At 37.0% G+C, this 24,654-nt stretch overlaps 4 protein-coding genes and 1 long non-coding RNA gene across 14 annotated transcripts; 2 read left to right on the top strand and 3 right to left on the bottom strand.

Annotated features, from left to right (window-relative positions):
- Nucleotides 1–21: 21 nt before the first annotated feature.
- On the bottom strand, nucleotides 22–5,876 carry LOC107264304 (protein rolling stone). 4 transcript variants are annotated; one of them, XM_025082016.1, is made up of 2 exons: nucleotides 5,854–5,876; nucleotides 22–2,079 (listed from the first exon to the last, which is right to left on the bottom strand). In XM_025082016.1, exon 2 carries the CDS (start codon nucleotides 2,066–2,068, stop codon nucleotides 1,211–1,213), a length of 858 nt encoding a protein of 285 aa, XP_024937784.1. In that variant the 5' UTR covers nucleotides 2,069–2,079; nucleotides 5,854–5,876; the 3' UTR covers nucleotides 22–1,210. The 4 variants fall into 4 exon arrangements, with proteins under 4 accessions (XP_024937784.1, XP_015587939.1, XP_015587928.1 ...); XM_015732453.2 differs by lacking the exon at nucleotides 5,854–5,876 and adding an exon at nucleotides 4,052–4,589; XM_015732442.2 differs by lacking the exon at nucleotides 5,854–5,876 and adding an exon at nucleotides 3,687–3,922.
- LOC107264271 (voltage-dependent calcium channel subunit alpha-2/delta-3) lies at nucleotides 4,981–12,376 on the top strand. Of its 2 annotated transcripts, XM_015732359.2 has the most exons (13): nucleotides 4,981–5,363; nucleotides 5,440–5,521; nucleotides 6,153–6,415; nucleotides 6,724–7,112; nucleotides 7,293–7,612; nucleotides 7,690–7,950; nucleotides 9,049–9,177; nucleotides 9,827–10,188; nucleotides 10,289–10,493; nucleotides 10,559–11,159; nucleotides 11,264–11,619; nucleotides 11,700–11,993; nucleotides 12,060–12,376. In XM_015732359.2, exons 1-13 carry the CDS (start codon nucleotides 5,290–5,292, stop codon nucleotides 12,348–12,350), a joined length of 3,627 nt encoding a protein of 1,208 aa, XP_015587845.1. In that variant the 5' UTR covers nucleotides 4,981–5,289; the 3' UTR covers nucleotides 12,351–12,376. The 2 variants fall into 2 exon arrangements, with proteins under 2 accessions (XP_015587845.1, XP_015587853.1); XM_015732367.2 differs by lacking the exon at nucleotides 9,049–9,177 and having other exon boundaries at nucleotides 4,984–5,363.
- A 644-nt stretch (nucleotides 12,377–13,020) lies between these two features.
- Nucleotides 13,021–22,739, top strand: LOC107264255 (voltage-dependent calcium channel subunit alpha-2/delta-3). 5 transcript variants are annotated; one of them, XM_015732327.2, is made up of 19 exons: nucleotides 13,021–13,440; nucleotides 14,112–14,298; nucleotides 14,382–14,927; nucleotides 15,009–15,416; nucleotides 15,489–15,806; nucleotides 16,378–16,434; nucleotides 17,405–17,485; nucleotides 17,582–17,656; nucleotides 17,790–17,894; nucleotides 17,959–18,030; nucleotides 18,106–18,253; nucleotides 18,513–18,552; nucleotides 18,638–18,810; nucleotides 18,961–19,084; nucleotides 19,465–19,497; nucleotides 20,224–20,495; nucleotides 20,576–20,919; nucleotides 20,996–21,223; nucleotides 21,285–22,739. In XM_015732327.2, exons 1-19 carry the CDS (start codon nucleotides 13,358–13,360, stop codon nucleotides 21,660–21,662), a joined length of 3,672 nt encoding a protein of 1,223 aa, XP_015587813.1. In that variant the 5' UTR covers nucleotides 13,021–13,357; the 3' UTR covers nucleotides 21,663–22,739. The 5 variants fall into 5 exon arrangements, with proteins under 5 accessions (XP_015587813.1, XP_015587803.1, XP_015587828.1 ...); XM_015732317.2 differs by having other exon boundaries at nucleotides 18,486–18,552; XM_015732342.2 differs by lacking the exon at nucleotides 16,378–16,434 and having other exon boundaries at nucleotides 18,486–18,552.
- LOC107264320 lies at nucleotides 13,274–15,186 on the bottom strand. The gene is made up of 4 exons (XR_001536913.2): nucleotides 15,001–15,186; nucleotides 14,542–14,795; nucleotides 14,303–14,435; nucleotides 13,274–13,543 (listed from the first exon to the last, which is right to left on the bottom strand). It is a non-coding gene; the product is annotated as an uncharacterized LOC107264320 (long non-coding RNA).
- A 2-nt stretch (nucleotides 22,740–22,741) lies between the features above and the next one.
- LOC107264292 (peptide chain release factor 1-like, mitochondrial) lies at nucleotides 22,742–24,539 on the bottom strand. Of its 2 annotated transcripts, XM_015732414.2 has the most exons (3): nucleotides 24,161–24,539; nucleotides 23,746–24,080; nucleotides 22,742–23,662 (listed from the first exon to the last, which is right to left on the bottom strand). In XM_015732414.2, the coding sequence occupies exons 2-3, from the start codon at nucleotides 24,071–24,073 to the stop codon at nucleotides 22,758–22,760; spliced, it is 1,233 nt and encodes a 410-aa protein (XP_015587900.1). In that variant the 5' UTR covers nucleotides 24,074–24,080; nucleotides 24,161–24,539; the 3' UTR covers nucleotides 22,742–22,757. The 2 variants fall into 2 exon arrangements, with proteins under 2 accessions (XP_015587900.1, XP_024937761.1); XM_025081993.1 differs by having other exon boundaries at nucleotides 23,746–24,537.
- Nucleotides 24,540–24,654: the final 115 nt, after the last annotated feature.

Genomic DNA, 24,654 nt, shown 5'->3' with positions numbered 1-24,654 from the left:
TGATTTCATCTGTCTCGTCTATTCTTGCCATCATTGTTGACAGTGTTGGAACACTTATTTATTCTTTTATTTTTTATACTGCCTATACATATGAAAAATGTTTATTATATACTAAACACTCAATTAAATATCTTTTTCTAAAAACATTGAGCATTAGAATAATCCATGTAAATATTTGTTTTCTAATCAATTTCGTGGAATAGGCTTACATGATAGATACAGATTTCTCAAGTCTTAAACTTATGATACAGTAATGGATGCTACTAAAATTTCTACGCACAGGTTACAATTCTATAGTTTCTTGTAACATTCTTGACGTGCACGTAACTTAAAATTACTGCTCTTCTAAAGAAACTACGGCATGCAAAGTAAATTCTAGGTTTCATAATACTCCAGCTTTCAATTGCGTAATGCGCAAGAATCAATAACAGTTTTAAATATTAAGTTATTCGAAATTGAAGGTTTGTGTATAGTAGTCGCATTAACTTGACTCATGTATTCGCGTTACATAATTTTTTTCACGTAACTTTCGCACAAATTCCATACTTCGCATCGCAAGTTATTCTAAGTATTAGATACGTCATAAGAAAGTGGAATGAACACTGTTGTTTGCGACTCAATATCACAAAAAAATTGTCCTATGTAATTACTAAATTTCAGTCGCATATCAATAAGCTGTATCTCTTCTAAATTTTAGAAGACAGGGACAAATGTGTATTTTGCAAAACGATGTTCTAGCGCTCAATATTTCTTTGATAATCAAACTTAAGGTTTGTGCCTTAGATCGATATTACTTTTTTTTTCTAACTTATGTATGTATTTAAGACAATTATCGTCTTACTATTTTTATAAAAAAATGGGATTTTCGTGTGAAAATAATACTTAGTTTGGCGAGGATCGCTTACACAGTTTTACAAAAATCCTCAAGGTTATTCGAAACGTGATATATTTCTATCATATGATCATTCATGATAATCATGATGATTAAAATCTTTATGTATAATGGCAGCAGATATATCAGTGTATAAATTTGTTTCTAACCATTAGTAATACAACGATACAACAAAGAAAATGGAATCTATCCTGCCCACAATAACGTTACTATCACTGTCAACGTCACATTGTGATTCCAACAAGGAATTTAATAAAAGCTACTTAAATAAGTGAGCACTTAACAGAGGCAACGTCAAGGTTCTCATTTATGCCTAAATTAAACAATGATTTCTATTCGTTTTATTGCTACCGGCGGTTGATTGTCGGATCTGCTAGACGTATCAGTCCTCTTCTCATTTATTTTCATATGTAATCGGTCTTTGAATTTCACAAAGAGACATAACAAACAATGGACTGCTACTACAAATACAAAACCCCCTAGGCAAACAAGTAAAGTTCTTCCTGGTACCTTCCAGTCGAGTATTTTATAAATGTAATCGTAACCGTCTTTATTAAGACCACCAGCAAAAAAGTAAATTAATGAAAAGATTGCATATAATGTCACAATAGCAACGCTCCACCAAAAATGCTTTAATCTGAATGGAATGTTTGTAATGCATACATCTAAGCACATTAATATGGAATTGCAAACGTGAAGCAGTATATTCAATGGATCTACATGATGAATCTTTGGATCATAAACTGCGGCCCAATAAGAGACCGTGACACCGATCGCTATTGAAGAAGTCGCAACGAACAGGAACCAGTAGACCTTTTCTAATTTTCCAAATACTAAGTTATCAGGTTGGTAATTCGATTCTCTTTGGGATTTCCATCTTCTCGATACGAGAAAACAACCTAGAAATGCTTGCGCTGCGCCCAATACCAAATCCCAATTTGTTAAATATATTGCCCATTTCTGATCGTTCCCTTGGGGTTCATAACTGCCGACCTCGAAAATTGAAAGGATGATAATAGAAATCCAGCTTAAGAAGATAAGCCATCGGTATATCAGGTACCAGACAGCTACGTGGTCTTGCCATCTTGGTTCGGAGAACAATCGGGCATGAGGAACCTCGGATTTTAGGCAGCTCCACTTCCTTTTGATTTCGTGCCACCAAATTTTGTTCACCATTGTGCGACGACCTGTAGAAAATAATTGATGAATTAGAATTTATGTATCACTTCATGTAAAAAATTATACCGTGAAATTTTTACTTGTTACAAACAGATCTTAATTATGAAATATAAGTATGCGAAACATTGTATAGGAATGAATTTTAAGGTATCGCTTCATACGTGACTATTCGTTCAAAATATACTTCAGGCGAATGATAAGCATTTGATAACTTCGTAAATAAATGAATGTTACAACTAATATTTTCTTAGAATGTCCAGGAATGATAAAATCGCCTATAGCGATATCCATTAATACTTATTACGAAAACGGCGACAAAATGGAAAGTTTATGTCAAGTCTCCCGCTTTAGGCATTGAACGCCATGATTATTCAACAATGCTCAACAATACAGATTCCCACCTAAAATTTTGAATCACGTCTCAGACTTACAACCTGTGAAAATATCTTACATAAACAGAAATGTCCAACCAGTGTCAATAATTTCTTTGGGGATATCAATCCCCAATATGTTATAGCCACCATATTGCCAAATATACAGCCGAAAGCACAATTAATATTTCAACATGACTCCAAGAAAGTGTAACAAAGAATCAAGTCAGTTCCAAAAACGTTTCGACACGAGATGAGAAAACAGCTGATTGCGTCGCGCAGTTTCGTGACGCCGACCAATCAGCTGTCGGCAAGACTAAAAGGCGGGACATTCAATTTCACTTAAAATATCACATGAAAACTTTTTGGTAATATTCGAGCACGATTGCGTGAGTACGTCTTATAAAACTGTTACGAGCAACGCGTTTAATCAATTGAAACTTTAACAGGTCATTTATCAAAGTCCTTTGAAGATTCGTTTGAGTGACTCCTCATAGATGCTGAATAAAATTATTGGGACCGAACTTCACACGAGATAAATAACGTCATCATTCTTCCCCTATGGTTCTCAAGCTTTTTAGTATAGATAACCTTACTCCTTTTAAAGAATGCTGTTATAATTTAATCGATTTTTAAATCCCATATGATACATCGATTCTAAATTGAATACCCGGTCCAGTCAGAGGGCTGTGCAAAATTTTTTTTTTCTTCCTCAGAGCAACTATAACCAACAGACTCTGAACTAATTAACCCTGTTGGCCCTCGGCTGAGGTTCACACGACGTGGGGCTCACGCAACATGCATCAGAGGTCGTGCCCGCTCGGTCAATCAGTCAATACTAATTTAACGTTAATTTATTACAATCTTGTTCTATTATTATCGTTAAGTCACGTGAGCGCAGGTGGCCTCTCTTATTACATCTTAATAAAATATGTATTGTAACAGTCGTTGAATTAATTTCGAAAATCAATTTGTAGCATTCCGTCATCCGCATAGACACTGTATCCTGATTAACAGCAAAAATTCAGAGACAAGGAATTGACTGATAAAATATTTTAACAAAGTACAGAGAACACTTTTAAAATTGTCTACGTTGGCTTTAATAACGGGTGTGACAATCTTACGAATATTTTCTCTCACAATTTCACTTCCTTCGTAGCAACAAGTGTCACGGCTTTAATATAAAACTCTAACCTACAATTTCGAATTCTATTTCACATGCGTCCGCATACTTCTTTTGTTACCTGTACTTCTCATACACCCGTTGTGTAACTATTCACGCCGTATACTCAAGTAAACGACGAACCTGAACCAATTGGATACAAGCATAACGTGCACTAAAGTCAGGCGGCAATTAGTGAAATATTACTTCTTATCGATCTATCCCTTCCGTACCTACAGTCCATTAGCAAACGACCTTTTTATTAAAAGATTAGTTGATACAAACTATGCCATGGACGATTACGATAAGATCATCCAACATTATAATCTGACTGGATGAAGGACGCTAGAATCTAAGATTTTGGCTACTTTGGCGGCCATTCGTAATATCGAGTGAATAACACACATTCGCGCACATATTTATATATAGATATTGTATCGCACACACCACAAAACCAAGACGACGTAATAATTCTTGATCGATGATTCTTCCTATTGTGAACGGAGCCTGCTTTATTGTTCCCTGGGTAAACTGGATCTCCTCTTTTAGAACGAATCAGCTGTCTGCCCAACGTTCTTACCGTGACTGCCGGTCGGCATCTGAGCCTTACATCGACATCATGGCCAAAATCAATATCAATTTATATTCTCCCCTCTGACGGCTACGGTACACTACGTTGCAAAGTTTTGCTTAATATCTGCTTCGAGGAACGGAGGTGCACGCCTCTTTTCGTGGGTACCGACTAATCAGGAAAGACCCGCACTCTATCGTGTAGATCATCGCCATCTCTTGGTCTAACCTCACGTCTATAGTCGTACGATCCTTACAGTCGTCGGAATAATGGCCAGTCTCATCACGTTTGGAGCCTCTGGGTAATTTCTATCTAATGGATGGCTTTTCTTAATACCGAAAGATATCTTTCGAATTAAGTTATCGTGAACTTATCTGAAGGAAAAACAACCAACAATAATAAGACTGTCAATGAGTTTTCTGAAGGCAAAAAATAAAAAATTTAATATCAAAATTTTGTGTCCATACAACAAATGTTCAACGATATATTATACAATTATCAGTAATAAGATGTGTAAGGTATTCTTATAATTTTTATTTAACCAACACGGCAATTATATACTGACTTTTTAGTATAGCGAATGCACTATAATTCTATATAGTCATTTACATATATTATTATAGAAACTTGGCAAGGTAACGCGACCTGATTGTCAAACTATATATATATATATATTTGCGTGTGCGTGTATATATATATATATATATACATTTTATTATTCACAATCATATATATATATATATATATATATATATATATATATATATATATAAAGTAACGTTAGATACATTTTTGAATTACATAAAGAATTTATTCCCTCCTAAGAGAACACGAGGATTTAATTTGTGCGCGCTCTTTCGTGAAATTCTCGAAAGACAATTAGCGTGAGTCTAGCCTAAGCGTAAGCGGCGAGGCTAGGATTTTATAAATATACGCTGTTCGGCGTATTCCAGCGTTCGACGGGTCTCGGCGCCCGCTCGTGAACCAAAAATAATCAGATCTCAGTGCAACCGGACAGCCGGCGTGTCGCTGGCTTTTGCAGATAAGAAAATGTTCTATAAACTTTAAATGCCACTTCTGTGAATATTCCAATAATAAAGGCTCGAGTGCAGTTATGTTACGGGTAGGATGGACCAAATGGTTAGTCTTAATAATAGTCGGCACGACTCTCGCCAACGATGCCCAAATGTGAGTGATATTGATGCGCGACTGGCTTGTGTGAGCTTCATGGAATTACATGGGATTTCTTGATGGAATTTCGTAGTGTCGACCAATGGGCCGAGACGCTTGGTAAGGAGCTTTGGGAACTGGCAAACACCATCGCTCGACCAGCTGATTTAAAGGATGTAAGTCATGATGAATAATTTTGTGTGAAACCTGCATGTAAAATCTCGTGGTAGCGTTTATTATAATATATATATATATATATATATATATATATATATTTCATTAAAGTTAGATCATTTTGAGAACATTTTTTAATACAAAAAAATAGGTTTATGAATTATGCTCTAAAATATATATATGTATATAATGCTTGTTGGCAATAAAAAAAATGTCTAAGATAAATAAAATTATATTTGAAAAATGTCAATCTTTGTTCCTGTGATTTATGTACTTTTTGTGTAAAATCTGTAATTTTCATTCTTAGCCATTCTAACGATAATTCAACAATTACCAATTCATCTCGGCGTGACGATGCAGTTTTTCGATGTTTTCTCCTTCAGCTTCTTATATCCGTTTGAAATTGTTCTCCTGGCTAAAATACAGCTGTCGCGTTAACAACCAGTATGACTGACGCACATATCTTCGCCTCAATGAAGGTCAAGATGCAAACGTGTTGTATTTACTGATAGTAACGTCGTAAAACGTATTGATAATCTATGTTAAAAAAAAACTGTACTAGATCCCGAATCGCATTCATTTCCTAATAAACTAATACGAGTCCTCAAACAAAGATTCTCCTCTGCCATTTAGAAATACAAAGACCTGAACGCACGAGTGGAAAATAAATCAGGGGAGGAATTAATAAGCATTATCAGTGAAAACGTTGGTCGTATGTTACGTCGTAAAATGGATGCTGTCCGTCGCATACTGTCAGTGGCTGAAGACGCAGCTGAGTATTGGAATGTCACTGAATCTGAAGATTTCTCTTATGTATCAGGAAAATATAGTCAAGTGGAAAAAGAACCAACAGTAATACTTCCGAAAACAATGAAAAATGATTCGGATATTTACAGGTAATATTTTTAAGTATGTCTATATATATAAAAAGTTATTCAGTAAAAACGCATCACTTGAAGATGGATCTACTATAGAAATCAAATGGACGGGCTAACTTCAGGTGGTGCGTTTCTACTGAATAACCCTGTATATTGTTATACTAGTTAGCAATTATTTAAAAATTTATACCTGGCTATCGTACGACATTACTCACTGGATAAATAACGTTATCGCGTAACGTTTCGTACCTGTCGCAGGAGATTGCGCCTATCGTGCGACATATGTTTTCGATGATAATTTAATGATTACAAATTTTTCTCCATAGAAATATTACCTTGACGCCAGATTCCCACTTCTACAATATCCCCGTGAATACCAGCTTCTCATCCGTCCACGTGCCAACAAATATCTATGATCGAATTCCTGAAGTGAAGAAAGCTATTAGGTGGTCCGAAGCTCTGGATGATGTTTTTCGACAGAATTATCGATCCGATCCAGCACTTTCCTGGCAATATTTTGGATCTACAACAGGAATCTTGAGGCAATATCCTGCCATGCAATGGAGAACTGCAGTGACACCTGATGGATCACCGGACGTTGATCTTTACGACTGCAGAGTCCGCAGCTGGTACATTGAGGCAGCTACTTGCAGTAAGGATATGGTTATCCTGTTAGATACAAGTGGAAGTATGGCAGGCATGGGAATAACTATCGGTAATATTAATAATACATTTTTAATCGGTAACATTAATATTATCTAAAGTGCAAGTAAAAATGACGTAATTAAAGTGAAATGATAATTAATAGCCAGTTTTCATATTATATGTCTAATAACTTATTACCTAATACAATTATAATGTTCAAAATTCGCACGCGGACGTATCTATGTTCAAGCAAAGAAAACCGTGGCGGCCATCTTGGAAACTTTGTCAAATAATGATTTCGTCACTGTACTTACTTACGCCAATGAGACTCGCGAAGTAGTGCCGTGCTTCAAGGATAAGCTCGTCCAAGCGACCCCTGAGAATGTTGACACCTTCATCAAATCCATTGACAACATCAAACCAATGGAAAATGGCAATCTGACAGATGCCTTTATCAGTGCATTCAGTCTCCTGGAAACGTACAGAGACAAAAGAGGATGTAATTCAGATACTCCGTGTAATCAGCTGATCATGCTCATCACAGACGGCGTGCCTGGCAATTTGACAGAGGTTATATTAAATATGAATACTCGTGAGAATTCTCATCGATAATTCCATTCTTTATTCTGTCATTATCTTTTCATTAGGTATTCACAACGTGGAACTGGTGTAACAATAATACATATATACCCGTTCGTGTATTTACATATCTATTGGGACTTGAAGTAACGAACGTTCGTGAAATTCAATGGATGGCGTGTCTGAATAGAGGATACTACGTGCACGTGCATAGTCTTCAAGAAATTCAGGAGCAAGTTTTAAAATACATTCCCGTCGTGGCCCGACCATTAGTTCTTCAAGGAAAGGAACACCCTGTCGTGTGGACCCACGCTTATGCTGATATCTCGGTAAGCATGTATATCCATCTAAAGAAGGAATGCTGTGCGAGTAAAATACGTGCCAAGCTACGATTGTTACTCGCAATAGTCGCTTAGGTATACAAATATCTTTGCGTACGACAGCAGAAAAAAAGTCCATTGCATCATATGACAATATACCGTCGGCAATCTCATTACATACAGTACACAGGGTGTTCCTGAGAGATCACAGATACTGAAAATGACTTCCATTTTATTGAAACATTCCTAGTTTTTAAATGATTGAAGATAATCAATGAAAGTGAGGTGGCGACGGAAATAATAGACATATGCGAGCTCTGAGTTTTCTTCCTATGCTTTTTTTTTCACGGTACCAACGAAATAAAAGCAATAGAAGGAAATTCAAAATTCTCAAGTCCCTATTATTTCCGTAGTGCCGCTCTTTTATTGGTTATGTAGTTATGTTTAATTGGTTCTTATTCAAAAACTGAGTATGTTTAAATAAAGGGAATTTCATTTCCAGCATCTGGTCATATATTTTCCGAATAACGCAATGCTCTCCGAGTGCACGAATTTAGGAACACCCTGTATAGACCAGCCTGAGATTCACTAGAAACTTATCCCGTTGTGATAGTGACATAAAAATGTCGCATCAGCCTTATTCTGTTGCTATCGTCTACTCTGTTTAAGAAAGCTGTTTAAATTATTATTTTGAAGTTCGCGCTACGTAGCTGGTAATTAAAAATAGCTTGACTCGATTACCTACGATATTTATAAACCTTTCGAACACACGATGAGTATTTACTTATAACAGCTATAAACAGCTAACGTATTCAAGAAACGTTTTGAATACGTTGATTTAGGTATATTGGGTAACGAGCGTCAGCGTGACGTTGATCAATGAAAAAATAAATCAGTATATCTTAACACAATGCTATAATTTTGTAGTTTATTTATCATGTAAGTAATATAAATAATTTTTTATTAGTTGAATTTTTTCAATTGTATTGTTAGTTTGATATTTGACTCTTGGTGTACGTATTACATCGCGTCCGCTTAGTGCAAGAGATCGTGTCTCCTCTGTTGGATTATTAAGATTAGCAGGACTAAAGGAATAAATTCTATTAGAATCCGGCACTTGCCACGTGGCTGTGGCTGGTGATGGAGCACAAGGAGCAAAAATCACGTCTCGAGAAACACCTGAAAAGGAAATGGCAAGGCGTACGAATAAACGAGGACGCCATCTACATTCAACAGGTTTACAATAAAAACCCTCGAGAGTTTGAAGCTTTTCTCTTTATTTCCATAAATTTTTTTCTTTTATTTTAGCTCCCGCACCTCGTAGTTCAAATTAAATAGGTGCACGAATTATCCAACTTTATTTACCGTAGCACGTTTACCCCCCATTCCAGGATCCCGTTGGTAAAATCCATTTGCATTATTACATTTAAGTTTCCTTAAAACTAGCGTGACCAATCAGACTGATTCATAATGCCGGAATAATCAAGTCCCGCTATACGATTTATCTTACGACTGAGCTTAACCTCACTTTGATACTTTTTTCCTTCTTTCGTTCACCGTCACTCCTTCCTTCAAAAAATCTCTGCGTATTACGTTAAAGAACCTTGACTCGTTATTCCAAAATTATGAATCCATCAAGGAAAAGACCCAAAACGTGGCTGTTTAACGTTACCGACAGCTTACACTGTCGGAAGTTCAATAATTAACTGATCGTTCGGTTACTCTGGATTATTTTGTTATTATTAGTATCGAATCAAGAGCACTTCACAAAGGATAACAATATCCAATATAATGCTCATTTTTATCATATTCAAATCCAAAGTGCTCCGAACGTTTTATGATAAGGAATGAATTTTGAATTTAATGGAATTTTATTATTTCTTAGTTGGGAAAAGACGAAAGCGTCCATGAGGATCCGTCGACGCTGAACACTACCACCTGGCAAGAATACAGACTCCTGACATCCGTCAGTATCCCCGCGTTTGACAGGAAAGGGAACAGGAATAATGAAACGAGAGTGGCGAATCTTCTTGGCGTAGCTGGTACCGACGTTCCCATCGAGTATATACGTAAATTGACTTTACCCTACAAACTGGGTGTTAATGGCTATGCTTTCATTGTATCGAATAATGGATACGTTATTCTACATCCTGATCTACGACCTGTTTACAAGGGTCGTTTAAAACTTAATTACAACAGCATCGACCTGACGGAAGTTGAAATTCTGGATGATAACAGAGGACCAAGGTATATCCTTAATAGATTTGTACTTAGTTATAAACAGCTTACGTCCTGAGACTACCTGTCCTAGTAAAATTTTTCAATTATTGATTCTTCCTGAGTTCAGAAATCCTAGTCCAAAGTTACTTGAACTTCGAGAAGCTCTGGTAAATCACACAAGTGGCAGCATGCTGGGTATTCCTGTTAAATTGCATTACGACGATAATAGACGAGTTACTTTAGAGAAGAGAAATTATTTCTATGCTCCATTGCCAGGAACACCGTTCGAAATGGCAGTGACTTTACCGGATTATGGAACAACGTGGATCAAGGTAAAAAAAAACTTAGAATTAAATACATTTGATTAGTTGTTTTACATCTATGTTTTTGCAATTAGGTGGGCGATGAAATCCAAAGAAATATAAACGCGCAGATCAACATATCAAGTTTTTTCATCGGTGATCGTTGGAGAGTTCATCCGGGTTGGGTCTACTGTCGTTTCCACTATTTGGAGGGTCACGAGTTTGAAAGTCCTGAACAGGAATTACGGCACTTTTTGGGCAATCTGGGTAAACCCGGTTGGCGATGGTCTGATCAGTATGAAGAGTATGAAATAGGTTCGGATATGGAGGAGAATGATGAGAATTTGAGTCGTGGACGACAGACTCTGAAAGATGATGATTATTATTGTAATAAAGAACTTATGCAACTTCTTGTATTCGACGCCAACGCGACCAACGGCGGCTTCTCTGGGAAATTCAGTCACACTGATGCCAGCAGCGAAAAATTGGCTAAGGATTATCAAATCTTTTTGAGATTCGTAGCTACTCAGAGTGGTTTAACAAGATGGCAAAACGTGGATGAAGCTTTTGTACCCAAGGAGAATGATGAAGATGCAATAGAATTTGGTGATCTTCATAGAAGAGCTGTCAATGAACCCTGGTACAAAGGAGCAATATTCCAGCATAATATTGATTCAAACAGTATTTCCCTGACAGGTACGTATCGATTGTGAACCACCTTACAATGTTGCTAATCTTTATCCGATATTTCTACGCTCATCCGGACATTATGTAATTATAGATAATTATTGAATTTTCAGTGCCCTGGGAAGCGGGACCGAATGCAACGGTTACAGTATCTTTAGGAATATTTCCCAAGGATGGTGGAAACGAAGCTCCAGCAGCTGTGATTGGTTTTCAAATGCCAATGACAGCTTTGTATGCAAGATTCATAGATATCACCTCAAAATCCACCAATCCAAAAATGAACTGTAATCTTGCTTGGATTGATTGTTACCTAATAGATCAAAATGGTTATGTGGTCATATCAGAAGCTCACTATGATACTGGACAATTTTTGGGAACTCTCGAAGGTGCTATAATGAATTCAATGATACATCAGGGTCTGTACAAAGCAGTTGAATTGTACGACTACCAGGCTCTGTGTTCCGAAATCGTAAGTGGTTGAACATTCGTTCTAGTTTTTACAACCAGGCCAAAATATTCCACGTATCTAATTGATCTATATCCTCACAGAACATCGTTGGAGCAGCCAGTGTCTTCAGCAATCCCTTCGGGTACGTGCGGCAATTGATTGGATGGTTTCTGATACGTTTATCATGGTTCGCTGCGGAATTTGTCGACTTGCCAGGAGTATTCGCGAAACCACGTCGTGAGGAAGAAAAAGTTGTTAAGCCAGAAATATGTGAGGTTTTAGAGACCTACCCATGTGATCAGAAAAGGACCTTATATATCATGAACCAGACTATAGGCGATAGTGGAATCACAAATGTAACGTCAAGTCGATCTAGACCCTTTTTTGCTGAAAAGGTAATACATTTTTGTTGAAAAGATCAAATTGAAAATCTAAATGCAAATATAATCTTTGTTATTCAGGTACAACACACCAATTTGTTACTTGTTGTCATTGACACTATGCACTGGTCGGACTACATAAGACTAAGTGTACTTCCGGAGGAAATTTCACCGTTTACTTATACGGATATCTATGATACACCCTGCCATAAGATACCACTTAATGACCTACCCAGAAGAAGATTAAGTGGTTGCTTCACGGATCATCCCCTGGAGTATCAAATAAAAGCCTGCGGTCAAGGATCCAAATTAGAACTATCCTTGCTGTTATTGTTTGCTACTATTTTTACAATTCTATGTAAATTTGTGTGATCCATAAAATTGTTATTTTCCAAGGATCACATTCTTCTTTTATGAGACTTTTGAAGATACACTCAAAGGATTTTTTCACATCTATAATGGCTAATATTCACAGAGTATATACATAATACGCATTCGTTCATCCCTGGAGTAACGAAGTTATTCTACTAGCCGACATTAGCCCATGTTCCACTGAAGTTGTTTGTAAATTCTGTAAAACCGATACTGAGTATTCTTAGAGATACCCATAAATCAGTGCAGCGTAAGGCATCAAAGACAAAAACCCCTTTTAGTTAGTAGAATATTGGTAATCCACATAAATCCTTTTTGAAGAAAAAAGAGATCTCTATTCTTTCGCCATAAGACAAATTGTCGTATTTACAAAATTACTGATTTCTAATCAGTATAACATTGTTTAGATAAAAAATAATTGTTGAACTACAATCTAAACGGTATACTCATGTTAAAGGAGATACGATATATGTATTGTGCAATGCACGTGGCGTTCACTGCGTATATCTCAGAAACGGAACAGTCAATTTTTTAGAAACTTTCCACGCACAGGATAATATGTGCCTGTCAAAAAGTAATCAAAATTTCGAATAAGCTGGTATTTGTTACAATAGTGGTATCTCTTTAATACGTACAGTTGTCGTGACGTCTCCAATCTTTATGTAACTGAATTCCACATAGATATTGTTATCTCGATTAATTTCGCAAATAGATATACATTTGTAATATTTACTGTGGATATATATTCAATTAGAAGGTCATCAGCAGCATATTGTGACCTAAAGCACATGATACTTTGGAAGCATTGCACTATCAGTATTGCGACCACTTGCGCGCAAGCTCGTATGCGCCAAAGATCGATAAAATAGACTAGGGAGGCCACGCCGCACAGTACGGCGCCGTTAATGTTAGGCGGAAAGCTCGCTGCTTCTCTTCTGTTCAGTTTTGTTTACTATTCCGGTGTATAAACAGCTGTAAGCCAGCCAGAGTTACTCGTTTCGCGCGTTATGAAGGTCTGTTTCCTACCAGCGATCGTCTTTCTCATCCTTACGGAGATACACGGACGAGAAGATGGTATATCCTTTAGCACGTAAGTTCACGTCAACTGGAATAAATCTGCTGTTTGAGGGGTTGCAATTTCTTTATAGAGAATCGAACAGTCCTGATTGTTTGTGTGTGATGATTGACACCCTCTGGAATGAGGCAAAAATTTTAATATAGTAAACATAAAATATCTTGACAATGCTGTATAAATTTCTTGCTGGAATTTACCAACAACAGTCGTTACTGCTGCTGGTCATCGTATATAGAGAAGACCTATTTTACTTGAGATTATGTAAAAATCTTTTATACCACATCACCATTGTCTATTAACTTCTCAACGGATTCCAGGGCCAGTATTCAGGATGAATGTTAAGTTTATAATAAAAAATAAATTGCGAATAACTATAGATTAATTTTCTGAGATTATAAAATATTATTATTAAACTCAATGTTTCGTGCGATCATCTACGGGAATTGATTCTTAAAATATATTTGACTTGTGATCATCTGCCGTAACATAGTCAAACTTCAAATCGTATTTAGGCCTCTTTCTGTAAACAATTTATCGACACGTCCGTTTCATTTATTTCTTCTCTTATTTAGCACGCATAATCAGTCGAATACGAATAGCGTATTGGAAAGATTTGAAAAGATTCATTATTGAATAATATGTAATTCATCAGTGTAATGTAGCATCTGAGACATTTTATTTTACAGGGTAAAAACATGGGCGAACAAACTTGGATTCGAGCTGTCCCAATTGGGAAAATACGTGACGAACGTCGAGAAATTTCACGAAAGTTACAAGCTCGCCGAAGTGAAGCCACAAGACGGAAACACCCTTGTCAAAGACATCGCTAAGGATATCAAAGCTATGATGGAGTTGAAAATATCCGCTATAAACGTACGTCTTCCGGTATTCAAAATCTTGACGATGTGAAAATTGTCCAAAACATCTCAAGTGAACTTCTGATTCTTGTCCATTAGCGTATTATGGATGTCGCAGAGACGTCAGCACTTTCGGCAATGGGAAATGAGTCTCTGGAAAAATACAATTACGTGAATACGAAAAATAATACAATAGACCTAACGTACAGTGAACATTTCGGTGGATATGTCAATCAAAGCATGTCTGCCGTTCACGTACCGACAAATGTCTACGACAGAGCTGATAATGTTCTACGGGCTATCAAATGGTCCGAGGAACTCGATAAAACGTTCATTCATAATTACGAACAAGATCCATCATTGTCCTGGCAATATTTCGGCAGCGCCACAGGATTCATGAGACAATATCCTGCTATAAGGTGGCCAATGGATCCTTCACGCGTTGACCTCTTTGACTGTAGAACAAGAAGCTGGTACATTGAAGCAGCAACCAGTCCTAAAGACGTTCTTATCCTGGTGGACAATTCAGGAAGCATGACTGGATTGCGAAAACAAATCGCCAGACACGTAGTGAATAATATTTTGGACACTTTGGGAAACAATGATTTTGTCAATGTCATCACGTTCTCTGATGTCATGAACGTGGTACGTTTTATTCAAATTACATTAATTATCAAACAGACAAGTAATTAGAATACATATCAACTAATGACATTACCTATATAGGTGGTACCATGTTTTAACGAATCTCTCGTACAAGCAAATCTAGCTAACGTCAGAGAGCTTAAGAATGCTATTACCAATATGCAAACTGATAAAATAGCTAATTTCTCGGCGGTTCTCATAAAAGCTTTTGAGATATTGGAGGTGTACCGTACTGTGAAGGAAGGTGCCAGGTGTAATCAGGCAATAATGCTCATCACTGACGGTGTTCCTGAAAATTATAAAGAAATCTTTAAAGAATATAACTGGCAGGACAATCCAGAGCACCCTGAGAAAGCTGATATGCCAGTAAGAGTGTTCACGTATCTGATTGGCAGAGAAGTCGCCGACGTACGAGAAGTTAATTGGATGGCTTGCGCCAATAGGGGTTACTACGTCCACCTATCGACTCCAGCAGAAGTTCGAGAACAGGTAGAAATCATTATTAGTCATATTTGACTTGACAGGTGGAAAAATCATTATTAATCATATTTCACTTGACAGGTGCTGAATTACGTGCCTGTAATGGCCAGACCCCTTGTGTTAGGTCAAACAGATCATCCAAGAATTTGGACACCGATTTATGCCGACATAACTGATCCTAAAATGACGGATTGGCGTTGGGAGCAAAAAGAATGCAAAGAGCAAAAAGAGCGTTTTCAAAGTTTTCGAAAGGATCCCAGACCCTTGTTTTCTAAGCAAGAGAAAGATCGTAGATTTGTTCAGAAGCAGAAGAGGATAAACAATCGGTATGGTGATCTTCAGGAATATAAGCTGATGACATCTGTCAGCATGCCGGTATTCGACAGAAGAAAAAACGCGGTAAGAATGATTATCATTGTTGAGATTTACAAGAAAGAGAGAGATAAAGAATTTTGTAGGTTATAGAGAGGATAAAGAATTGAATGTTCCTGAGAGAGCACATTCGAAGTGTTGTTTATTGGGATTAAAAAAGATACATCAAATTTTACAGGAATCTGCACGGTAACTAGGCAAGATTTTGCGACTTTTCATTCATTTATCTCACTTCATTATAATCATAACCAAGACAGTATTCATCAGCTCTTTGCAGGATAATCTCATTAGAGCATAACGAATCTTCATTGAAGTCATTAATTTCATGCTTATCGATGATCACGATCGATCAGACGCATCCTTAAAATTTGTTAAGGAAGTTTCCTTTAAGGGCTTTTAGCATATACACGGGAGAGGAGAATTCACGCCAACGGGAGAGAGAGAGAGAAAGAGTAGTGCTACAAATATAATCTAGATAGTTAAAAGATATTTTTTTTTAAATTCGAATCATCGCATAATAATAAATTTGTACGCTATATGCTACTAAAACATATGATTAGACGATGAGTACTGGTTTTAAGGACCTCTTTGTCCACAGAACATCACAGAGCAGGTCCTGGTGAACGAAGCCTACTGGGTTACAGAGACAAGAGAGGTTGGCAGCAACAAAAAACGCAACGTTGTTTCAATGCATAGAAACCCTACCTAACACCTTTTATACTTCAGTCTCCTTCTACCTTTTGTCGCCATCTTAACTCTCGACCCCTTAACCAAATAACAACTATTTTCCAGATAAACTTTTCTTTGTTAAGTTATATTAAAACCCATGTAACAGCTGATTCAGATATCATTATTGTTTTCACAGTGAGATTTTGACGTTTCTTCACTGGCAAGGGGTCGAAAGTTATGGCCCGTGTATCACGGTCGTTGATTACCAATCTCTTTCGTTACTTTTTAGGTCTACATATTCATCTCTCTGGTATCTTACTTTGATCTGAGATTAGTATTAATATTAGTTTAAAAATTAGGTAGGTTTAGGAACTTTAGTCACCCTGTGCCCTGTGCCCTCTCGACGAGTAGAAGGTCCTGCTCGCCTCTGTTGGATTGCGAACGGCGAAACTCCTCGTATACTTTATTGCGTAGACGAAGTTACAGTGAAGTCGGAACGACTGATATTACGAATTTCTTGACTGCTAGATTAATTAGTCGAGTAGTGAATTAATAAATACCGTCTTTACCGACCGTACGGATTTGAATGAAAAAAAAATATATATATATTTTTCATTATAGTCTTACGTGCTTGACATTACAAAAGATAAACATTTTTTGGTATTCTAATCTAGGCTAGAAGTACGATCGGTACTGACTGCTAATATAATCATTGTGATTTGATTAATTATTAGGATTCAGCCTGCGCCAATATCGTTATTAAATCGTAGTGAGCTAGTTGAACAGTCAACTGATACAATAACTATTATTATTTTACACTAGAAGTGTGTTTTAGTTTATTCATTAAATAGCGTTGTTGGGGAAGGTAGAAACGCTTCTGGTTATGTGACTTGACATAAATATTCGTTTAATTCGTTTCGATTCGTATGCGCCATACTAATTGACTATTTTTTCAGACTAGAATCGCGGATCTCCTCGGAGTGGCTGGCACGGATGTACCAATACAGGAAATACAAAAGCTCATGATGCCGCATATGGTACGTATAATATTTACATAATTTAAATAATTTTTTATCTCATCTTTTAATATCTGATATATACTTGCTATCACGTGTCATTAATTGCTATTACAGTTGGGAGTAAATGGTTATGCCTTTATAGTTACCAATAACGGTTATATTTTAATACATCCCGACCTCAGACCAGTGGTAAGTAATTCTTTAACGACACAGAAAAGAGACAAAGAGAATTTCCTTGGTATTTTCTCGACCAAGGATAAATTGAAATTACAATCTCATTGTCTCTCATAAATATATTACTACTAATTGGAACTTAAATTAGTTTCAGGAAATTTTAAAACCATCATACAACAGTGTTGATATGGCGGAGGTTGAACTAATGGACCAGGACAACGGTCCTCGCGAATTCGAAGAAGGAATACTTGAGGTCAGTACGAATTGATAAAGAGTCAGAAAAATAATTCTAATTATTATTCTGCATTTTGTTTCAGCTTCGCAAAGACGTAATCAACCAAGCAAACGGCAGCGCTACTCTCCATACAAAGTACCATTACGACGATATGGTAATAAAAAACTATCTCCAGAATTTCAACAATATCAAATCCGCATTATTACTAATATTGTGGTATTTATTGCAGAAACGTGTCGGTAGAGTAAGAAGGAAATACGATTATATGGGCATTGAGAATACACCATTTACAGTGGTGGTCAGTCTGCCCGAATATGATCATGCCGGAAGTTACCGTGTACATGCCTCCGAGGAAATACACAGATCTTACGTTAGCGGTACGTTCAGCAATTCGATGACTATATCTTTGCGACACAATGACGATGACAACTTAATAGCTAATATTATACCATTTAATGAAGCTTTAAGTTACTCTGTATTTACGGACTGTTTTCGCATTGCCTATTAATCGGCAGCTTCGATCAATGTAATCTAAACGGGTATTCGTCATTGTTCGCAAATTTCTAGACATTAGTTTATCGCATATTCGAACGAACTCAACTGTCGTAGGCAAAGATGTGACAGACTACTTCGCAGGTGGTAACTGGCGGGTGCATCCCGACTGGATGTACTGCATGTAAGTGTCCTTGCATAACCAGCGACTAACGATGACAGGAAGAGCAGCAATCTAGAATACATTTATTTTTTAATTTTCAATCTAGATATCACTATGAGGCTGAACACATATTCAATACCTCGGAAAAGCAGCTCCTACACTTTTTGGAGCGCATCCGCCAGCCGGGTTGGAAATGGAATGATTCGAAGCAACGATCCCCACCACCGGAACGTACTGCTTCGAATTCTGGTCACGGTGCGGCCCACCGTAAGCGATCCTGTTAGTGTAACAAGAATTATTGTTATCATTATTCAGGAATCTAAGGAACATGTCTTTGTTAAATTATTTTTCACTGGTCCAAAGACTTTATATGATTATTTTTCTTCTTCTCGTATATATGTATTATATATCGATCAATTCTCCTTTCAGCCAATCCAAATAAAGCAGACAGGATCTCGTATTACTGCGACCGTAATCTCCTTCAGAGTTTGGTTTTCGATGCAAAGGTAACCGAGTGGTTTGCGAACACCAACACCACCCGCGAGGATATGGGGTGAGCTAAACTCCAAATATTTGGCAACCGAATGTGTGTATCGTCCAAGCATCCGACACAGAATTTCTCATCTGGTCAAGTGCGTCAACCGATTACACGTGTCACGATTTTTCCGTACTATCAATATATATGTAATTATTAAGATTTTTTATTCAGATATATTTATCTGCCGGATCCTGACACGTGTATCCGTTCCTCGCGCTCACTTACGCACAGTCACTTCATCTAGGACGAATGACCATGTCTTTTTGTTTACGTTCTAGTGAAGCGCATACTGATAGTTTATTTGTTGACTCTTCCTTTTTACTTTGGCGCACACTTAACGAATAGACGATGCACCTGTTGCTTTTACTAATACTTACCACTTTGGCGCCATGCAGACCTTTTGCTAGGCTGGTGAACCTCCTGCCCAGGTAACGCCATCACATCGCACCTTAACATATTTAGAAATAATTATCTCAGCCGTTTCTTCTTATTATGTTTTTTCATTGTCTTAATCATTCTTTTACATTTATTAAATTTGTCACTTTGACTATTGCTCTTTTGTTCTGTCTCGCTCTCTCTCTCTCTCTCTCTCTCTCTCTCTCTCTCTCTCTCTCTCTCTCTCTCTCTCTCTCTCTCTCTCTCTCTTTGTCTCCATCAGTCTTTATACTGTATTCATATCTGCCTTATTCTCATAATTTCTGGTTTCTCTTGACTATCAACTATCAACTGTCTTTCACTCTTCACACCATAGCCACTTTCTATCTTTCTATTTCTATGTGTTTATACTGTCCATCCTCAGCACTTGTCTTGCGTGGTTGTAGTCTTAAAGCAAAGTAAAGCATTAACAAACCACGTCGTCGTCCCGAGGCGGATCTTTTCAGGGCGAAGAAGAACAGTGCGCGTAAGGGTGTCGAGAGAACATATATGAGCTTGAATTTGGCACGAATATTTCAAGCTAGTCTTAGTCAAAATAAGACCTATGATCTGGCTACAATTTGCCGGCTGTTTTTATAACTTTCTCAGTATCCTGTTCCGTGAATCAAGCACAATGCAGAAATTAATCTTGTTTCAATTGTATAAATTCCTGAACATTCCACAGGCGCAATACGTCGTCGTCTACATTACTTCCGTATCTGAATGACATTTCGTTATAGGAAAGAATTCACGCAACGGTTTGGATTCACATTAGCCTTCGTGGCGACACGCAGCGGTCTAACGCGATGGCAGGACTTCCCTAGGGATGATGGTGTTCCAGCGGATGATCACTTCAGTAAGCTGTATCCCAGAGCCATAGATGAAGTGTGGTACAAGCGTGCTGTTGAACAGTATTATGTACATCCAGACAGCTTTGTGTTCTCTGTGCCATTTGACAAACGTGATGATGATAATACAACCCTGGTCACAGCCAGTCGTGCGATATTTGTCGGTGAGTCACTTGAACATACTTCTATCGTGATAACGAGAAACAAATGTACTCCGCTATACTCGTGACACGTCCTGATACAGGTACTGGCAAAGCCAAAGCTCCAGCAGCAGTCGTGGGCTTCCAATTTCAACATTCGGCATTGCAAGGCTTGTTCCATAATATTACATACAACTGCGACAGTCCTGTTAACTGTCAGAAGACATGCAAAGATGATTCCATAGCGTGTTATCTGATGGACAACAATGGGTATATCATAGCTGCTAATAATCCTGCCGATGCTGGAAAATTCCTTGGTGAAGTACGGGGTCCAATAATGAACAGCTTGGTAGATAATGGTATCTACAGTAAGATCAGGATATTCGATTATCAAGCTGTTTGCTTCGACTACATTCCTACCCTTAATCATGGTAACGTACTACTCACGGTAAGTTTTATGAAGATTGGAAGATGTTTATTATTACGCTGAGAGTCAGTAATATAATAATAGTCCTGATTCAAAGCCTTGGAGAAGCATCCAGAAAGCAGCTGCTTGGTTGTTCAGTCAAGTCGCTTGGGCCTGGGCTAAAGCTGGATTATGGACTTCGGATTACGTAGATGCAAATGAAGAGAATGAGGAAGGCTTGGACGATCAGAAGAGTTACGTGGAAGGTCCTACAGAGAACAAAGATACCAAAATTATTCAACTTGTTCAAATTAATCGTACGAGACCTCAGCCTTGTGACCAGGAGGTAACAATCGTAATTGATCTTTAGATCCTTCTTCAAATTCATAACTGTCATCTTTGAATAGGTATATCTGTACCTACTACGGAATGCTTCCTCCAAAGAATACGACGTGGACATTGACTCCGATAAATCGTGTGAGAGACCATACGTCGTGCAGCCTGTACACTTCACCAATATGATCCTCCTCGTCGTAGATGTCTCGTGTCCTGATACGGATGAACCGATATTGAGTGTTGTTCCTGAAGAAGTATTATACAGCAATTACACCTTGGCTTGTTACAAAGCTCTGCATAGTTTGGCGAGAAAAAGACCAGCATCCTGTATCCGAAATCATACAAAGGAGAGCGATATCAAGGACCTCTGCGGTTTTGCGTCGACTTTCAGCCCGAACTTATTCTTGCTTTTATTGCTTTGCGCGCTGACCAGGTTCAATCGTTACTGAACCATCTCGTGTCATGTACCTAAACATTTAAATGAAGCAAAGCATGCAAAGGCTGATCCTGAGAGCCGATGTCAAATTAGTCCAAAATTTGTACTGCCCAAAATGCAATACGAGTTGCGTTCAGTATATGCACTGCTTTTCTCGAAGACTACTTATCCATATGGTGCTTGCCGTCGTGGCGCCGAGGTGTATATATTCCGTAAGAGTTGTGCCACGTGCCCAAGAGAGTCCTTTACAACCGTTAAGCGAAGCGTTGACGTTCAGTAGTTGAAACTTCAAAATCTTTTTTAGACGTCGGCCATTCCGAGTATAGAATGATCTTCCGCTGGGCATAATCTTTGTTTTATGATATTTGGACCCAGGTAGGACGACATATGATTGTGAAATTTTATTTTTAATATCCCGGTATCAATTCTGTTGGACTTGGTGAAAATGCGTCTGGCGAAATGATTACGAGGAATCCTTTTTCTCTTACTTCGAGCAAACTGATAATATAGCTCGACAGTTTCTACAGGGTATTCTTCGTTACGCCAACCAACCGCTACAATTCGCAGAAAAGTTTTTAGGTAGATAGATAGTTTTTATAGAAGGATTAATCGAAAGAGAAGTACATATACTTACGTATGTTTGTAAATGCTACGTTCATACTCACGCTTTATACATTAATCGACTAAAGGTATGTCGTTTAATATTTATAGAAATTATTAAAATTAATTTTGTAAATTATTGTAATATACAATATACATATTATACACGCAGGTACATACATACATATATATAATAACAAAAAAAAACAATTGTGTGCCTTTGGACACGCGGTTAAATAAATTCTTGTTGTATGTTTGTCAAATAAATAATTCAACTCCGTGCCGTAATTGGCTCGTACGCGTCACTCGACGATTCGTATATGAATAAGAAATTGCTGTTCGTTAAAATACGTCACTACTTATGGCCCAATTTTTAAGGGCAGTGAACATGTAAAACTAGATTTACGAATGATTTTATAAAGTTTATAACACTCTCGATCTGTTACGAAAAGGTGTAGAATAATATAATTAATCGTATTATGAGACTAGAGATCCATGAAAACCACTTTTATTTTGAACTTCTTTCTACATCTTTTATAGCTTCCAGTAAAATATTTTTCTGCAAGTCATCCTGCAATCTCATTTGCAAATCTTCTAGAGCTTCTCCACCTTGCAGAAATCCTTTCAAATTATGAAGAGTACCATTTGATATTCTATGATCAGTTATGCGATCTTGATTGTAATTGTATGTTCGAATTTTCTCATTTCTATTTCCAAGACCCATTTGTCTTCTTCTCATTTCGCTAGTGGATGCCATTTGCTCGTTCAATTGTTTCTCATAGATTTTTGTTCGTAATCGTGTCAATGCTGTTTCTTTATTTTTTAGTTGTGATCTATCCGACTGACATTCCACTGCTATTCCAGTTGGTATATGTAATATCCTCACAGCAGAATCTGTTGTATTAACGTGTTGACCACCTGCTCCTGATGCTCGTTTTGTTTCTATTTTTAAATCTTTTTCATCCAATGCAACCTCAATTTCGCTAACCTGTGGTAAAACTGCTACAGACACAGTACTAGTGTGTACACGTCCAGATTTCTCAGTATATGGAATTCTTTGTACTCTGTGAACTCCACCTTCATACTTTAATTTGTCAAATGCTGCCTCTCCTGATATTAAAATACTTGCATGACGAATACCACCTGTACTTGATATATCTTGCTCTGCTATAGAATGAGTGAACCCTAAATAATATATATAACCCAAATACATATCAAAAAGTTCTGCTGCAAATAACATTGCTTCTTGACCCCCTACTCCAGCTGTTATTTCAAGCACTATGTCATTATAACCTTGTTTTCCTAAATTTAGTAAAATTACATCTAGCAGTTTGTTATCTAATTCTAATAATTGCGCCTTGTATGTTGATTGTTCTTCATCCGCAAGTTTCTTCATCTCAGGGTCCTGTTTGACTAAAAATGCAAAATTTATATTGATAAACTACAATAATGAATTGTCTATAAAAAAATATCAAATGTTCGTTCTCAATACTTACTCATCTCATTCAAAGCCTCAATATTTTCAATGATCAACTGTCTGCTCTCCAAGAGATGAGATGCAACTCGAAGATCAATATTTTCCAGAACACTATTATGTTTTCCCTTTTTATATTCATTCATAATATAATCTAAATATTTGTTAACTATTGGATTAGCAATTGTAAGTTCCAATGAAGTACTGAATAATTTATTAACAAAAGTTTTATCCTTTATCTTGTGATTTAACAATTGAAATATAAACAGGTCATTACAAACAAAAAGATTCCGTACAGTTAATCGACGTAGAAGAACGTTCATTCTACATCCGTGAATGAGTGCTAACATGCTGTACCTTTAATAAATACAATTATCATAAGTTATTATAATATAAAATTAATTTCAAAGATTTTTGAAACTTTGTACATAACCTACAATTTTTACCGACTGTACACATATAAGCGTCGGATACGAATGCTCATTCAGAGCTGACAACTGTTTGTTCTTTCTGAGCTGCTAATAAATTTATAGTAACATACATTCATTCAAATTATATAAGAATTCAGTCAGTTGAAAGATTACTTGCAGTAATTACTTTAGTAAGCGTCAATTGCGCATAAGAGATAATATAATTATAATAAACACTGCACCAAGTTTCCTTTGGCATTGGAATAAATATTGATCATACTGAATGCGGCCCTCTGTTGCCTCGCCATTTTAATTAAACCTGCTGATTTTCTATTACGAGTTGCTTTCAAAAAACCATAAAAATGCCACGATAGTTTCCAAGATTTACATCCGAATACACTACACTGAGTTCCTCTATCACTGTCACTAAATATTTCACGAGTAATAAATCCTTTGCATTCACCGGTTTAGTTAAATCAATACATAATTATAAAACGTGCGCATAGAGTAGCTTATTGAAA

This window comes from Cephus cinctus, unplaced genomic scaffold, assembly GCF_000341935.2.
Source record: "Cephus cinctus unplaced genomic scaffold, Ccin1 Ccin1_scaffold0013, whole genome shotgun sequence".
In the NCBI taxonomy this organism is placed as follows: domain Eukaryota; kingdom Metazoa; phylum Arthropoda; class Insecta; order Hymenoptera; family Cephidae; genus Cephus; species Cephus cinctus.
This window is presented reverse-complemented; position numbering and strand designations above follow the sequence as displayed.

Coding starts and splice junctions, on each gene's coding strand:
- LOC107264304 (XM_015732427.2), bottom strand. CDS start 2,595: ATGGTGGCTATAACATATTGGGGATTGATATCCCCAAAGAAATTATTG. Junction 2,080..2,522: donor GGTTGGACATTTCTGTTTAT/GTAAGATATTTT, acceptor TATTTTCTACAG/GTCGTCGCACAATGGTGAAC.
- LOC107264271 (XM_015732359.2), top strand. CDS start 5,290: ATGTTACGGGTAGGATGGACCAAATGGTTAGTCTTAATAATAGTCGGC. Junction 5,364..5,439: donor CTCGCCAACGATGCCCAAAT/GTGAGTGATATT, acceptor GGAATTTCGTAG/TGTCGACCAATGGGCCGAGA. Junction 11,160..11,263: donor AAACAGTATTTCCCTGACAG/GTACGTATCGAT, acceptor TTGAATTTTCAG/TGCCCTGGGAAGCGGGACCG.
- LOC107264255 (XM_015732317.2), top strand. CDS start 13,358: ATGAAGGTCTGTTTCCTACCAGCGATCGTCTTTCTCATCCTTACGGAG. Junction 17,657..17,789: donor ATCCCGACCTCAGACCAGTG/GTAAGTAATTCT, acceptor AACTTAAATTAG/TTTCAGGAAATTTTAAAACC. Junction 17,895..17,958: donor TCGAAGAAGGAATACTTGAG/GTCAGTACGAAT, acceptor ATTTTGTTTCAG/CTTCGCAAAGACGTAATCAA.
- LOC107264292 (XM_015732414.2), bottom strand. CDS start 24,073: ATGTTAGCACTCATTCACGGATGTAGAATGAACGTTCTTCTACGTCGA. Junction 23,663..23,745: donor TGAGGCTTTGAATGAGATGA/GTAAGTATTGAG, acceptor TTGCATTTTTAG/TCAAACAGGACCCTGAGATG.